The sequence below is a fragment of the Salmo salar genome, chromosome 12 (assembly GCF_965601325.2).
Source record: "Salmo salar chromosome 12, fSalSal1, whole genome shotgun sequence".
NCBI classification, from domain to species: Eukaryota; Metazoa; Chordata; class Actinopteri; order Salmoniformes; family Salmonidae; genus Salmo; species Salmo salar.
Genome location: NC_138302.1, coordinates 35404304 through 35420761, shown reverse-complemented (window position 1 = coordinate 35420761; position 16458 = coordinate 35404304). Strand labels below are relative to the sequence as shown.

Genomic DNA, 16458 nt, shown 5'->3' with positions numbered 1-16458 from the left:
AAAGCAAGCACATTGCTTTATTAACTCTAGCAGGCAGAAGTCTAATTAGTTTGATGATATAGCGACATTTTCAATAGAAGCAGCCAGCACAGTGAATGGTAGTTTAAGAAATAGCTAACAGTCTTAAAAATGATCAATAGCAGCAGGTTTAAATGGATATAGGTTAAATTGGTAACAATTTCAAATATAAAATATCAAGTTGTCGTGGCCGAGTGGTTAAGGCGATGGACTAGAAATCCATTGGGATCTTCCCGCGCAGGTTCGAATCCTGCCGACAACGGTATCTTTTGATTATGTAATAATAGTTAATGAGAAGTTTCACTTTAAAGGGTAGTACTTCTAATCCCCAAATCGTTCAACTATACATTTGTTACGTCAATTTGAATGTAGTTAATGTCTTGATATTACCTACTGTCTTCACGCAAAAGGTGGTACAGCACAATGGAAAAGGGCACCTCCAAGTGTTCAAAAATACTTAATTTTCTGGTTGCATGTACCAAGTAGCCTTTAGCAGTATTGCAAAAAATATTGACGTGGATATCTAAATTACATACACTACATGACCAAAAGTATGTGGACACCTTCTCATTCCAAAATCATGAGCATTAATATGGAGTTTGTTCCCCCTTTGCTGCTATAACAGCATCCACTCACCGAGGTAAAGGCAGTTTCATATTGGATATTCGACGGATATTCCCCTGTAGTTTTCCTTACGCCCACCAACAGCTAACCCGATGGCATATACACACATTGCACACCCTTAGGTTTGTCCATTTTCATCTCACGCGTTTTTACATTAATTTTTCGAACTTTAACATTTCAATAGCTCCTTGGTTATGTGACCTACTGACTTCAAACAAGGTTCAGAATGTACACTCAGTGGGCCTACACATTGCACACCCTTTAGTTTGTCCATTTTCATCTCACACAATTTTACATGTATTTTCAATGTTTTTCAATGTTTCTAATTTCAAAAGCTCCTTGGTCATGTGACCTATTGACCTCAAACAAGGTTCAGAATGTCCACGGACTACCCTTCTATATTGCACACCCTTTAGCTTGTCCATTTTCATCTCACATGTTTTTTTACATTACATTTGTAAACTTTATAATTTCAATAGTTCCTTGGTCATGTCACCTACTGGACGGCAGCGGGGCAGCAGCGTAGCCTAGTGGTTTGAGCGTTGGACTAGTAACCGAAAGGTTGCAAGATTGAATCCCCGAGCTGACAAGGTACAAATCTGTCGTTCTGCCCCTGACCAAGGCAGTTAACCCACTGTTCCTAGGCCGTCATTGAAAATAAGAATTTGTTCTTAACCGACATGCCTAGTTAAATAAAGGTAAAATAATAAAATTGTCTCAAAGAATGTTCAGAATGTCCACTGACTACCCTTCCATATTGAACATACTTCAGTTTGTCCATTTTCATCTCACATGTCTTTACATGAATATTTTTAAATTAACATTTCAATAGCTCCTTGGTCATATGACCTACTGACTTGAAAATGTACAAACTAAAGGGTGTGCAATGTGTAGGGCCACTGAGTGTACATTCTGAACCTTGTTTGAAGTCAGTAGATCACATGACCAAGGAGCTATTGAAATTAGAACGTTTGAAAAATTCATGTAAAGTTGTGTGAGATGAACATGGACAAACCAAAGGGTGTGCAATATAGAAGGGTAGTCAGTGGACATTCTGAACCTTGTTTGAGTCAAGTAGGTCACATGACCAAGGAGCTATTGAAATTTGTACTTTTTTTAAGCTCCCTAACTAATTCAACTACGGATACAAAATGCTGCTCACATTTCCACAAGTTTATTAGCTTTGGAAAGCAAATTAATGTCCAAATCGTGAAAATAAGACCTGTGCAATGTTGTGTGCAATTTTTCCAACATCATGACACTTATTTGGAGTCTGTGGCTCAAGTGGTTTGAAAGCTATTGAGGTTTGAAAGCGCGAATATCCACTTTAAACTGTCTTTACCTCGGTCCTCCACTCTTCTAGGAAGACTTTCCACAAAGTTGGAACATTGCTGCAGTGATTTTCTTCCATTCAGCCACAAGAGCATTAATGAGGTTGGGCACTGATGTTGGGAGATTAGGCCTGGCTTGCAGTCTGCGTTCCAATTCATCTCAAAGGTGTTCTGTTCGTTGGGCTTGAAGTCGGTGAGCTGCGCAGGTCAGTCAAGTTCTTCCACACCAATCTCGACAAACCATTTCTATATGGACCTCGTTTTGTGCACGGGGGCATTTTCGTGCTGAAAAAGAAAAAGGCATTCCCCAAACTGTTGCCACAAAGTGAAAAGCACAGAATCGTCTAGAATGTCATTGTATTCATACTGTTCTCGCTGCTACTGCACGGCAAGCGGTGCCGGAACACCAAGTCTAGGTCCAAAAGACTTCTGAACAGCTTCTACCCCCAAGCCATAAGACTCCTGAACAGCTAATCAAATGGCTACCCAGACTTTTATTACATTTTAGTCATTTAGTAGACGCTCTTATCCAGAGCGATTTACAGTAGTGAATGCATACATTTCATACTTTTTTTTAATGCTGCTGCTACCCTCTGTTTATCTATGCATAGTCACTTTAACTCTACCTACATGTACATATTACCTCAATTACCTCGACTAACCGGTGCCCCCTGTATAGCCTCGCTATTGTTATTTTACTGCTGCTCTTTAATTATTTGTTACTTCTATTTTTAACTTAACACTTTTTTTCTTAAAACTGCATTGTTGGTTAAGGGTTTGTAAGTAAGCATTTCACTGTAAGGTTGTATTCAGCGCATGTGACAAATACAATTTGATTTGTTTAGATTTATTATGTAGCATTAAGAATTCCCTTCACTGGAACTAAGGGGCCTAGCCCGAACCATGAAAAACAGTCCCAGACCATTATTCCTCATCCACCAAACTTTACAGTTGGCACTACGCATTGGGGCAGGTAGCGGTCTGACATCGGCCAAAGCACAGATTTGTCCATGGACTGCCAGATGGTGATTCATCACGCAAGAGAATACGTTTCCACTGCTCCAGAAACCAATGGCAGCGAGCTTCACACCACTCCAGCCGACACTTGGCATTGAGCATGGTGATTTTAGGCTTGTGTGCACGGCTGCTTGGCCATGGAGCCCCATTTCATGAAGCTCCGGACGAACAGTTCTTGTGCTAACGTTGCTCCCAGAGGTAATTTGGAACTTGGTAGTCAGTGTTAAAACAGAGGACAGAGGATGTTTACGTGCTTCAGCGGTCGGGTAGGCTGTTTGGAGTTTTTATCCGACCGCATAAAAAATATGATCCCCACCTACTTTAAAACCTAACTTGCGCCCGTGCCTGTCAGCAACAGGTGTGGCTGAAATAACCAAATCCACTAATTTGAAGGGGTGTCCACATACTTTTGTATATGGTATCATGTAATCTTAACTTAGACATACACATGATAACCATACAACTCATCATGATGGGACGAAGGCGAGGGTCATTTTTAATACAAATACTGTCATATGAATTCAGAATTGACTTTGTTAGAATGCAACACAAAATGTATCTATAGAAAACATGTGCTACTATAACGTGATTGGGAGAAGTACATGTTATTCACCGTCCAAATCGCCTTTATGAAATACAACATTTAACCACAAGATTGTCAACCATATGGAAGGTTGAGACCTATTTCCATTTTTAGACATGTCAGTATATTCCTATAAAAAGGGGCAGTATGTTCCATAGGTTAAAAGTATCTATGCCATGATGAAATATCATGGGACTATATAGTTTTCTACATAATTCATATTAGCAAATATTTCTACTATACACGCCCTCAGATTATACAGACAAATACAAAATCACATGGCTATAGGGACCTAGGCCTCAGCAATGCCACAGTTCATGACTAGAGAATCATTTGCTCTACTCATCTGGGAATCAACTAGACTGATCCCAGATCTGTTTGGGCCTGCACAGCCAACTCCTATGTTCATCGTTGAAAGCACAAGCAGATCTGGGACCAGTGTAGGTATCGACAGTAGATAGGTATGATTTGGCAGTTCAACCATGGATCTTTCGACAGCGTACCAAATACAAAGTGGAACACAACGATGCAACTGACCAAGAGAAAAAAATGGGGAGAAGGTCAACAGCAGAGTTTAATTAGAAATAATCTGTAAATATAGTCTAAAACAGCTCAATGACTTCTATGGAGTACTGGCTGATGTCCTTCGACGGCTTCATTTTGTGGAGCTCTTGAAGGCTGCCCTCGATCTTCCCCAGTTCAGAGAATAGTTTCACCTGGAACGGATAGATGGGGATAGACGTTAAATGAACCCTTACAAAGAACCATACACAGTATGTGTGTCAGCGAGATGAAGTAGATGCACAAAGTAAATAGCAGTAGTGTGTCAATCTACGCAACAAATAAGAGCGTTGAAGCGCGTGGCTAAACTCCTCCGCTGGGTTGGTTCCATAGCGGGCACGTTTTAGCGGAGCGAACATCTGCAGATATCGTGTTCATCCTAATATTGTTGATGCTGCTCATGACAGAAAACGGCTAGCAATTATAATTGCAACACCACTTGCTTTTCCAGTTTGAACCACTGAAGAGGTAAACATTCCTCCCTGGGTGCCTCAAATGGGTTTCATTATCACAGCAATAAAAACAAAATGACACTAGTTATCATCAAGGGAACCATTATGACAAAAATGCTCAACTATCACTTGCGGTGAGGACCAAAAGAGAAAGCACATACCTGGGACTTAACAAAGCTTTGGAGATTTGACAACAATCCTTTAGCATCAGGAGCCATGACCAAGACTGTGAAATGAGCATCCAACAACAAGCACACCCAGTCAATGATCTAGAAAAGAAAAATGAAATTCAGAATACACACATTAAGTTAATGGTATACAAAATAATTACATGCATTCACCTTTTGTATAACTTTAATGCTTCCATGTACCAACCTGTGTCACTGTGGGCGATCTCAAACCTGGCGTTTGTGTGTAGACGTCTTGGGAATATTTCAAATAGACGAAATGGAGGTACTGAAGAAAGAGCTAGGAGAGGAAAGGAAACAGAAGGATGCAACCATCAGTCTTTCAACATATCCTCATAGCTAACTGCAGTTAATAAACGAAGTCAATGGGGAAAAAAACACCATGGTATATTGTAGGATTACAGTCAATTCCAATTCAATTCAGGAAGTAAACAAATGTTTTCGTTCTTCAATGGGGAAGATTGGAATTTAGTTTCTGAATCGACTTGAATGAAATGGAATTGATCCCAACTCTGGCATATTGTCAAGGAGATGAGAGACAGGTAGCTACTCACAATAACCTGCTGAGCGTTGAGGTCCTTCAGGTGGGGGAGCAGGAGGTTGTCACTGTACGGCGTCTGCAGGACCTCATTACTATAGCAGCACAGTTAAGTTACAACACCTCCAAACATGTTTAAGAGTCATTTCTATGGACTGGTGCTGAATATTAGCGCAAGGTAAAGATTATGGTGCATTGCAGCCGACTGTTGACAATGAAATGTGTCATTGTATCTATCCCTATTAATGAACAATTGAACGAATCAACCAATTCAACAAACCTATAGTGAGAGGATACAGTAACACAGCCTTGTGTTGGTTCAATCCACCTGACTATTGATGACTATCAAATACACCGTTTAATCAACAATGACATTATCAGATATTACTGTAGTCTTGCAATGGAATAGTGTTTAGGGTATTGGTTGTCCAGACTACACATAAGGATACAGTAGCACAGCCTTGTGTAGACCCACGGGGCAGACCTCCAGCTGCAGTGTGGGGTTCTTCTTATCCTGGTGCTGGGGAGGTTTGGGCTGGTGGTGGGCGTCACAGCTGTCCTCCTCAAACAGAGGGGGGCTGAAGCCGTTCTGTTGGCCCCCCCGGGCCCCCGCCGCCACCAGGCCCTCCATCAAGGACACGCTGTCCGGCTCCAGACTCACCATCTCCACGTCGCCGTCTGGCACACTTGGAGGGAGAGCGACACACAGCCGTTACAACAACAATCCTGATATCAGGCTATTTATATGAACTGACAAACTATGTATTTGCAGTAACAACACTTGGAAGCATTGGAAATGATTCAAACAAAACAAGTTCTAGAAATAAAAGAACTTCAAAATAAAATATTTTAAAAAGCAATACACAGCCACAAAGAGACCACTTGGTTTTCAATGTGGTGGAAAGAATATGCTTTGTACACAATGAATAGAAACATCAACCATCAAAAGAGAGCACAACAATTAGGCCAACAGATTCATAATCAAGCTCCAGCACTGGTAGGAAACACTATCCTGAACTTCACCAGAATGAATCTCCTTCACAACGTATAGGTTGTTACAAAAGACGCCCCATACGCCATCGAGTTAGACTGACCTGATGAAGGTTTTGAGGCAGGCACACGTGACCACCTCAGGTATGTCTGGGAAGAGCTGCAGGCAGAGCTGACATAGGAAGTAGTCCTTGTGCTCCAGGGCCAGCAGCAGGAGGTCGGGACACACGCTGCAGAAAGACATAGAACAGGTCAGAACCAAACCAAGGGTCTCAACAACAGTCTGTGTGAAAATACTATTAAAAAAAGATTCCTTTCCTTGTCTCCTTTCCTTCGTTGCTACTGATAGGCGAAGAAATAGGATAAGTACCCACCCAACATGTCTTCACCTATGATGTCTGGCAGTGTTCGAGACCACCTAAAGAAAGACCGATTCAAGACCAAGACCGGGGTAAATAGAGTCAAAGTCAAGACCAAAACCGGATGGGGGGGGGGGGGGGGGGGGGGGAAGCGAGACTTAGTCAAGACGGAGACCGGGAGGGTGACAAGCGGTCCGAGGTAGAGTCAAGACCAAGCCACGAAAAAGTCCAATTCATAACCATGATTATAATTGTCATATGGCCACCATAATAATGAGTTAAACATGTCCAGTATTTCTGTGTTCATATTTCAGAACATATGGATTCTTTAGACATTCAGAATAGTGAAAAAAATGCAACCTGAGGGAAAATAGAGCCGCACTACAAACGATTACTAACCCAAAGTCAGTGGAGAACAATGAGGGCCTTCTACGACTTCAGAGAATGTATTAAATAATTATAAATTACATTTTTATTTTCAATTGAATCTCTTCAGATTTTGTTGGAAAGGTTAACACTGAAGAGAAAAAAAGATGCAATCAGGATTTTTTTTAGTGGTCTCTTGGGAGATAAATCTAGCTAGCTAAGACAGCCATTGGCTAGGCCATCAAAAGCTAGATAGAAGGCATCTGCCATTCAACTGAATTAGGGTAACATTTTGGAGTGACAGTTTAATCAACCAATCAATTTGACTTATAATAGGTGGGACCGTTTATGCAAAAAAAAAAACACATGGTAACTACTGCCTTCTCAAAGGCCAACAGGTCACTCACTGCACAATAAGGAGCAGTAGTTTCCCCACGGTCTAGCTAGCCATCTTTTGTTGCAGACTAGTTTGCAGAGGCTGCAGAGGATGTTGTTGCTAATTTGTTAGCTTCTCCCTTTTCAAGAATAACTTTCAACAAGAAGTTAAGTTTCAAATGATCATCTGGTGAGTGGATTTTTTTTTTTTATTGCAGCATGCTTGCTGTTAGCAATCTCTTTAAAAATAACGTGCAAAATATTGTTGCATTTAAACTTTAGGTCACCGGTTACTTTGTGTGCTATGGGAAGTAATAGTTGTACATTAGCGTAATAGTTGTGTTTTTCTATTCTCATGATTGGGACCTACTGGCTCATTATGTCCAAGTTTATAGACTGCTTATTCTTTAACATCATGCTGTCTTTCCATTGGCCCTATACGGTGGTGTAGCGGTGCCTGGTAAAGTGGGTATACTCACATTTTACTCATATATTTTTCAGATGAGGACTATAGAAAGTGTGTGTGTGTGTGTGTGTGTGATATATATATATATATATATCACACACACACACACTTTCTATAGTCCTCATCTGAAAAATATATAGGAAACCTATTTTTTTTTTTAAATGTAGGAAACAGGGTTTTTCACACAGGGTACCTTTCCTTTGCTGGGCAGGCCCCTTGGGATTCTTTTTAGCAAAATGTGAGTATACCCACTTTACCAGGCACCGCTACACCACCGTATAGGGCCAATGGAAAGACAGCATGATGTTAAAGAATAAGCAGTCTATAAACTTGGACATAATGAGCCAGTAGGTCCCAATCATGAAGTCGGAAGTTTACATAGACCTTAGCCAAATACATTTAAACTCAGTTTTTCACAATTCCTAACATTTAATCCTAGTAAAAATTCCGTCTTAGGATCACCACTTTACTTTAAGAATGTGAAATGTCAGAATAATAGTAGAGAGAATTATTTATTTGAGCTTTTATTGCTCTCATCACATTCCCAGTGGGTCAGAAGTTTACATACACTCAATTAGTATTTGGTAGCATTGCCTTTAAATTGTTTAACTTGGGTCAAACGTTTTGGGTAGCCTTCCACAAGCTTCCCACAGTAAGTTGGGTGAATTTTGTCCCATTCCTCCTGACAGAGCTGGTGTAACTGAGTCAGGTTTGTAGACCTCCTTGCTCGCACACACTTTTTCAGTTCTGCCCACAAATGTTCTATAGGATTGAGGTCAGGGCTTTGTGATGGCCACTCCAATAGCTTGACTTTGTTGTCCTTAGGCCATTGTGCCACAACTTTGGAAGTATGCTTGGGGTCATTGTCCATTTGGAAGACCCATTTGCGACCAAGCTTTAACTTCCTGACTGATGTCTTGAGATGTTGCTTCAATATATCCACATAATTTTCCATCCTCATGATGCCATCTATTTTGTGAAGTGCACCAGTCCCTCTTGCAGCAAAGCACCCCCACAACATGATGCTGCCACCCCCGTGCTTCACGGTTGGGATGGTGTTCTTCGGCTTGCAAGCATCCCCCTTTTTCCTCCAAACATAACAATGGTCATTATGGCCAGACAGTTCTATTTTTGTTTCATCAGACCAGAGGACATTTTCCAAAAAGTACGATCTTTGTCCCCATGTGCAGTTTATGCCGGTTTTGGAGCAGTGGCTTCTTCCTTGCTGAGTGGCCTTTCAGGTTATGTCGATATAGGACTCGTTTTACTGTGGCTATAGATACTTTTGTACCCGTTTCCTCCAGCATCTTCACAAGGTCTGGTGCTGTTGTTCTGGGATTGATTTGCACTTTTCGCTCCAAAGTACATTCATCCCTAGGAGACAGAACGTGTCTCCTTCCTGAGCGGTATGACGGCTGCGTGGTCCCATGGTGTTTATACTTGCGTACTATTGTTTGTACAGATGAACGTGGTACCTTCAGGTGTTTGGAAATTGCTCCCAAGGATGAACCAGACTTGTGGAGGTATACCATTTTTTTTCTGAGGTCTTGGCTGATTTCTTTTGATTTTCCCATGATATCAAGCAAAGAGGCACCGAGTTTGAAGGTAGGCCTTGAAATACATCCACAGGTACACCTCCAATTGACACAAATGATGTCAATTAGCCTAGCAGAAGCTTCTAAAGCCATTACATCATTTTCTGGAATTTTCAAAGCTGTTTGAAGGCACAGTCAACTTAGTGTAAGTGACCCACTGGAATTGTAATACAGTGAATTATAAGTGAAATAATCTGTCTGTAAAGAATTGTTGGAAAAATTACTTGTATCCTGCACAAAGTAGATTTGCCAAAACTATAGTTTGTTAACAAGAAATTTGTTGAGTGGTTGAAAAAAGAGTTTTAATGACTCCAACCTAAGTGTATGTAAACTTCAACTGTATTTATTTATATTTGTGGGGGGTACTGAGGAGTATATTTTTGTATAAATAATGTATTATTTTTGTGCTCAATCTGATTGGGTGGGCCTGTGTCCACCCAGGCCCACACCCCCGATGCAAACAGGGAATGATGACTGAACTGCACATCACAAATGGCCAACTAACCCAGACTTCAGACCAATACCTGGGTTGCATACCCAGTATTGCCATTTACTGGTAGAGATCATACTTTAAAACATCTTTCCTACCGGCTACCAACGTCATACTTCTGAGCTACTCCATGCCAAAACCAGTTGAGAACTGTGTGCACTAGCTGCCTGCAGATGCTATTCCGCTGAAACTAGGCTATGGGTGCACATATTCATATATGTTGCGTGCTTTGCGATTGTGTAGGCTACTTTGTGCATGATTTCTCTATTGTACTACATAATTGATAAGTCGTATATACATCCACTACACTACTTGGCATCAGTGGGGATTAAGTGAGTATACGCAACACCTACTACACCACTGGCCCTTTTCCAAAAAGTACTCTCTCCTACGTGTGCCGCTATTACGGTTGTTGTCCTTTCAGCATCATTAACCTGTCACACACTGAAGACCTATATGTTCACCACTGTACTAACCTGTCACACCTATAGGTTCACCACTGTACTAACCTGTCACACCTATAGGTTCACCACTGTACCAACCTGTCACACACTGAAGGCCTATAGATTCACCACTGTACTAACCTGTCACACCTATAGGTTCACCACTGTACTAACCTGTCACACACTGAAGGTCTATAGGTTCACCACTGTACCAACCTGTCACACACTGAAGGCCTATAGGTTCACCACTGTACTAACAGGTCTATAATAGATATACAGACTTCAGATATTAATGTTTTAAGAAAGGAGTGTGTATATTTGGCCTGGCACCAACACTACTACGAACTGACAACCCTGTTCACATTCACTTTCCATGCATCCAACATAGCCCATCATTCTGATAACCTCCCTTTCCAAAGGACCAATACCCCCGTGCCGTGGGAGGTCCAGTCAACCCAATGCCACCCTCACCTGTGGCAAAGGCACTGTGTTTGCACCAGCTGTGCCAAGGACCCGGGAGTGTAGAAGGCTGTCTCGGCCTGGCTTCGGGCCACCAGGTGGCGGGCCAGCCAGCCCACCGAGAGCTGCAGGTCCTGGGCTTCGCCTCTGGAGACCAGGGCCTCCACCTCCCTCTGGACCTCCTCCACTGGACCAGTCTGGAGGGGTTGGAGATTGACCACAGTCAACACCTAACTTAACATTTCCTCGAGGACAGTTATATTTTATATAAATATACTATGAAAGGGACTGGTCATTTGTGGTTCACTCACAATGTAGAACATCAAAACCTGCTTGAGACTAAAACAGATGAGCAGAATGAGCAGTTGATCTAAAATACCTTGATAAGCTCCACTACTTCGTCCACTGTGAGGGTAGGCGCTGATTGGCTCTTCCGTCTCAGCTTCTGTACAAGGGAGGACCAATCAGAACAGGTGAAATTAACATTAATCCATTCTGGTGGTAAAATATTAGGGTTAGGGTCAATCAATTCTGGCAGTCAGGTTAACTTACACTCCTCCTGGTATCCACTATTTTGGTGGGCCCCTGTGGCTGATCCCCATGGAGTAGGGTGTTCCAAGAGGGGACAGCCACTGACGATCTGGACACTACAAAACCGCAAAGGAAATAAAGTCCCAGTCACTAAACTGTTAGTTTATAATAACATTTCAAGGGATGCTATTCAGATGAAATTTCAACAGTAATGTACAGATTTAGTATATTAGATAGGTGAGGAAAACATATGCAATGAAGTGTAATAGGAGTGATACAGCTTCATCCGGAACGGCTTCCCATTTCCTATTCACTACTTTTGACCAGGGACACTAGGGCTTCTATTCAAAGCAGTGCACAAAACAAAACAAAAATGCATGAAATGAAATGTATGTATTCACTACTGTAAGTCACTCTGGATAAGAGTGTCTGCTAAATTACTAAATTAATAGGGTGCCATTTTAGAGTCAACCAGGCACTGTCAAGGACGACTAACGCCACTCTGGTGAATGTTTTACTGAGGAAATGCGCGTTACCTGCGATCCCAGCGTGTTGTAGTTTCCCCAGGGCCGAGGCCAGAGAGGACTTCTGACACTCGTAGGGAATGACGGAGAGGGCCTTGCCATGAGGGACAAACAGCTTTCCTAAATAACACCAGACCTGAGGGGAAATGAAGGAATGATCATTGATATAAATAGGAGTGAAGCGAGTCTTATTTAGTGCAAGATACAAGTATAGAGTCATGAGAGTTGTGAGGCAAAAATTCAAAATTCTGAGTATTCCTACCTGTCCATGGATTCTTCCCACCATCTCCTTGCCAGCCTGAAGAGTCTGGAAATTAGTATTCCAGATGCAGAGGAAATCTGAAATTGAAAAAAAATCATTGAAAAAAAGGATTGGATGGATGTCAACAATATGCATACAATGGGAAGATATCACCATGTTGTTTACACGCAACAAATCAGAACTTCGAAAAGTACGTATCTACGGGTTGATGTTGGATTGGGTGAATGTGTGCGAGAATCATAATTCAATCAAATTCATTAAGTAAACTACAATTCCAATTTCCCACATGAGGAAAATTGACATTTCAGTTTAGCTCCTGAATTGACATGGCATTGATCCCAACCCTGATATTTACCTTTTCCAGTCCTGGCGGAGGGATGGGGCATCCCCACCACAGCCACATGAGCTTCGTCCAGGGCCACAGCCGAGGCAGCTCCCAGCTCCCCAACTGGCAGCCTCAGGCGCAGGCTACGAGGCAGGGCCTGCACCCCTTCCAGCCCCACAGGCCCCCGCACAGCCACCACACTCTGGTACACACAGCCGTTACGGTCTGGAGTAAAGAGAGTGAGAGATGACCGACAACTGTTTTTCATTGTTTGTGAAGTGCTTCATTGATATCGAATGCACTACCATTTCAACAGTATTCCAGTTATCTGGGCGGGCGGGGGTGGGGTACACCATTAAAGCTGCAATGTATAACTTTTTGGGAGACCTGACCAAATTCACATAGAAATGCGAGTTATAGATCTATCACTCATCGAAAGCAAGTCTAAGAAGTGGTATATATATGTTCTGTGTGTGCCATCTCTATGCTTTCTGTTCTTAAGTTTCGTTTTCATGTCTTTTACTTTCGGTTTTGTACACCAGCTTCAAACAGCTGAAAACACAATATTTGTGGATATTTAAAAGATATTTCACAGCATTTGACATTGATTCTCTATACATTGTTTGTTTTGTCACAAACTGAAAATAGGTTAACAATAAGAATTTAAACCACCAGGAAATGCCAGAACGATTTCTGCATAATGCACCTTAAAAGCTGAATTAACATCACTACATTAACATTTCTAACATACTACTTTGGCAGGGAAGTGATGGCCGTACTCACACAGGTAGAGCAGGTTGATGTGTTTGTCCCAGAGAGAGGCAGAGAAACTCAATGGGGGAGCTCCAGAGTCTTCTCTCTCCAGCCTATACTTCTGTAGGGTGTTGGGGTTGAGCCTCTGCACATAGAGGAAGTGCTCCCCTTTCTGTGACGGACAACAGGGAAGCCATGTTTAACACGAGTGTGGCACCGAATTCATACTTGCACAAAATATAGCATGTTGCAAATGGCACCAGGTTTATGCCTGATCATTGGCAGGTCATTGAGTACACGGCTATTCAGCGTACTGGTGTACCACAAGGAAAGGATATTCTACCTGCTCTGTCGTGAAGAGGACAAAGTGTTGTTTCTCAGCCACCATGTTGGTGCTCCACCTATGGGGTAACATGAGGACATTGTCAACTGTGTGCATCTCACAATAAACTATTGTTTACCCAAACGAGCCAAGTACTGACAGCAGTGTGGACAGCATTATCATAGCCTCTGACTCACTGTAAATTAATATGGTTGCAAGTTTTTTTTCCGGACTATAAGCCGCTACTTTTTTCCCAGGCTTTGAACCTCGCGGCTTAAACAATGACGCGGCTAATATATGGATTTTTCCCGCTTTCAAATTTAATAAAAAAATATATAAATAAATAAATAAATAAACATTCTGTGACGTGCTCAGTTTTTTGGCGGCATGAAGCTTTCATTAGACCAATGAAATTGCCGAACGGGTTAAGGTCAAACAACTTTTTTGTTTACTGTTTAGATTAAATCGAGCGCTCTCAAACTTCCCATCATTCTGATTACGGTAGACATTTTGTCACCCTCATCATGGCAAAGACACGGAGAAATGCATATGATGCAGCTTTCAAGTTGAAGGCGATTGATCTGGCTGTTGGAAAAGGAAATAGAGCTGCTGCACGGGAGCTTGGTCTGGAACAATGACTTTCTTGGTAGGCTACTGTTTACTGCTAATTTTTTATTTTTTGTTACAAGCCGTGTTTTGTTAAAGCCCATTTATTTTTGTTACAAGCCGTGTTTCGTTAAAGCCTATTTATTTTAGTTACAAGCCGTGTTTCGTTAAAGCCTATTTATTTTAGTTACAAGCCGTGTTTCGTTAAAGCCTATTTATTTTAGTTACAAGCCGTGTTTCGTTAAAGCCTATTTATTTTAGTTACAAGCCGTGTTTCGTTAAAGCCTGTGTAAAGTTCATTTGTTTCAATGTACCGGTAGGCACCTGCGGCTTATAGACATGTGCGGCTTATTTGTGTTCAAAATAATATATATTTTTTAATTCAGTGGGTGCGGCTTATATTCAGGTGCGCTCAATAGTCCGGAAATTACGGTACATATATTTTTTTTAAATATCCATGGCTCTGAAAGAGAATAAGCCAACCGGCCTCTATAGTGATGGGACTAAAGCCAACCAACCCGAAGGTTATGGATCGCTAATCCAGACTAGTGTCCATTGTCTGACCTTATGACCTCCTCCTCTGACAGGATGTCCTCTATGGGCTGCTGGGGGGCGGAGAGGAGGGAGTCCAGGAGTCTGACTGCCCCTCTCTGGAACAGCACCACAGGCTCTCCCCCTGGGGCAGAGTGGACCCGCCATACATCAGCAGATACCTAACAGACATGCAGACACACAAGTAGTTAAGACCAATAACTGCGAGACATCGCAAAATGACTGCAAAGTCAGAGGAAAGCCTAAGATAAAAAGTATTTGTATGGCATAATTTGATTCAGTTATGCTACAATGACTTCTCACTGGCACAGTTAATGTTAATTTGCAGAGTATGTCACCATAACTGACAAAGTCAAAGCAGATGAGATTGAAATTTTAAGTGTGTGAGAGGGAGTGAGAGAGAGCTCATACTTACAGTTGCTTTAAATACTTTGTCTAAATTGAGGTCTTCATCTTTCCAAACTCTGATGACCTAGTGAGTAAACATTTATTGACCATGAACAACATGAAGACAACTTTATTTTAAGAAGTAAGTCCAACTGTCAAATCCAGATGTTTTAAATTTGTTTAGTTTCTATATTCATGGAAAGTGTCCACAAGTGTTACCTTGTTGTCTGAGACGACTACATACTCCTTGGTCTGAAAGTTGCACACTGCAGGACAAGTCAACAACTGTCCCTGTTTCACCGTCCAGCTACCCAGAGGCTTCTGGTCTGAAACCTGTTAACACAGCACCTCATACGTAAACACCACATTCACTTTTCAACACAAACACAACCTTTGTCATATTATTAAGGTAAGTTAAGATTCAAATACAAGACGAGTGTGACTACCTTTTTGACAGTGGTACCAACGTCAGCTAACCAAACAAACCCACGCGAAGCAGCGATCTAGTAGTACTGTTCTCATTGAAACAGTACGTGTGATAACGTCCACCTATGTGCACGTCGATCGATTCAAGTAAACCGTCTGAATACGCAGATGTGTAGTTAGATAGTTGTTGAACACCATTGCAATACTGGTAAGAGAGTGAGCAATTTTTATATGTACCTAGCTATATTTTGAAACGCGTCGGATCCCCCACTACAATGTCAATGGACACGAGTGTGCCATCTTCCCATCAGCTGAGCTGGTTCAACACTTCAGCCACTTGTATTGGTCAACATTACCTTGTATAAAGTGACAGATCTCGTGGAATCGGTGACGACGGCATGGTCACTGTCTCCATCCAGTTCAATTCCCTGAATTGCCGAATCTGAAGCACTTGGAGTTTGTACAAGTCCGCACAACGTGAATCCCTCATTCAGCGTGGCCATGCTGGATGAAGAAAATAGGAAGTGCAAACTTCGCGAGACTTACGCACGGCTACCATAGAGTATTCAGTGTATGGTTTCTACATGAAAAACTTCAGTAAGATCAGACAGCGCCCCCTGTGACTAGTTTATGGTATTTCATATTGAGTTGTGGTAATGTTGTGTGACGCCTGTAACGGTCTGTGCCCCTGTGGTTATATTCAATATACACTATTTATACAAAGTATGTGGACACCCCTTCAAGTGAGTGGATTCAGCTATTTCAGCCACATGTATAAAATCGAGCACACAGCCATGCAATCTCCACAGACAAACATTGGCAGTAGAACGGCCTTACTGAAGAGCTCAGGGACTTTCAACGTGGCACCGTCATAGGATGCCACCTTTCTAACGAGTCAGTTCATAAAATAATTGC

General features: G+C 41.9%; 1 protein-coding gene and 1 non-coding gene across 2 annotated transcripts; one reads left to right on the top strand and one right to left on the bottom strand.

Annotated features, from left to right (window-relative positions):
• The first annotated feature begins 198 nt into the window (after positions 1-198).
• On the top strand, positions 199-280 carry trnas-aga (transfer RNA serine (anticodon AGA)). Its single transcript has one exon. It is a non-coding gene; the product is annotated as a tRNA-Ser (tRNA).
• Positions 281-3457: 3177 nt separating this feature from the next.
• nol11 (nucleolar protein 11) lies at positions 3458-16047 on the bottom strand. The gene is given in 18 exon segments (NM_001140459.1): positions 3458-4289; positions 4748-4855; positions 4962-5054; positions 5329-5407; positions 5762-5998; positions 6407-6532; positions 10868-11052; positions 11235-11300; positions 11408-11502; positions 11923-12046; positions 12173-12249; positions 12528-12722; positions 13281-13422; positions 13594-13651; positions 14743-14891; positions 15146-15202; positions 15337-15450; positions 15900-16047. Coding segments are annotated over 18 exon segments (2166 nt in total). The 5' UTR covers position 16047; the 3' UTR covers positions 3458-4175.
• Positions 16048-16458: the final 411 nt, after the last annotated feature.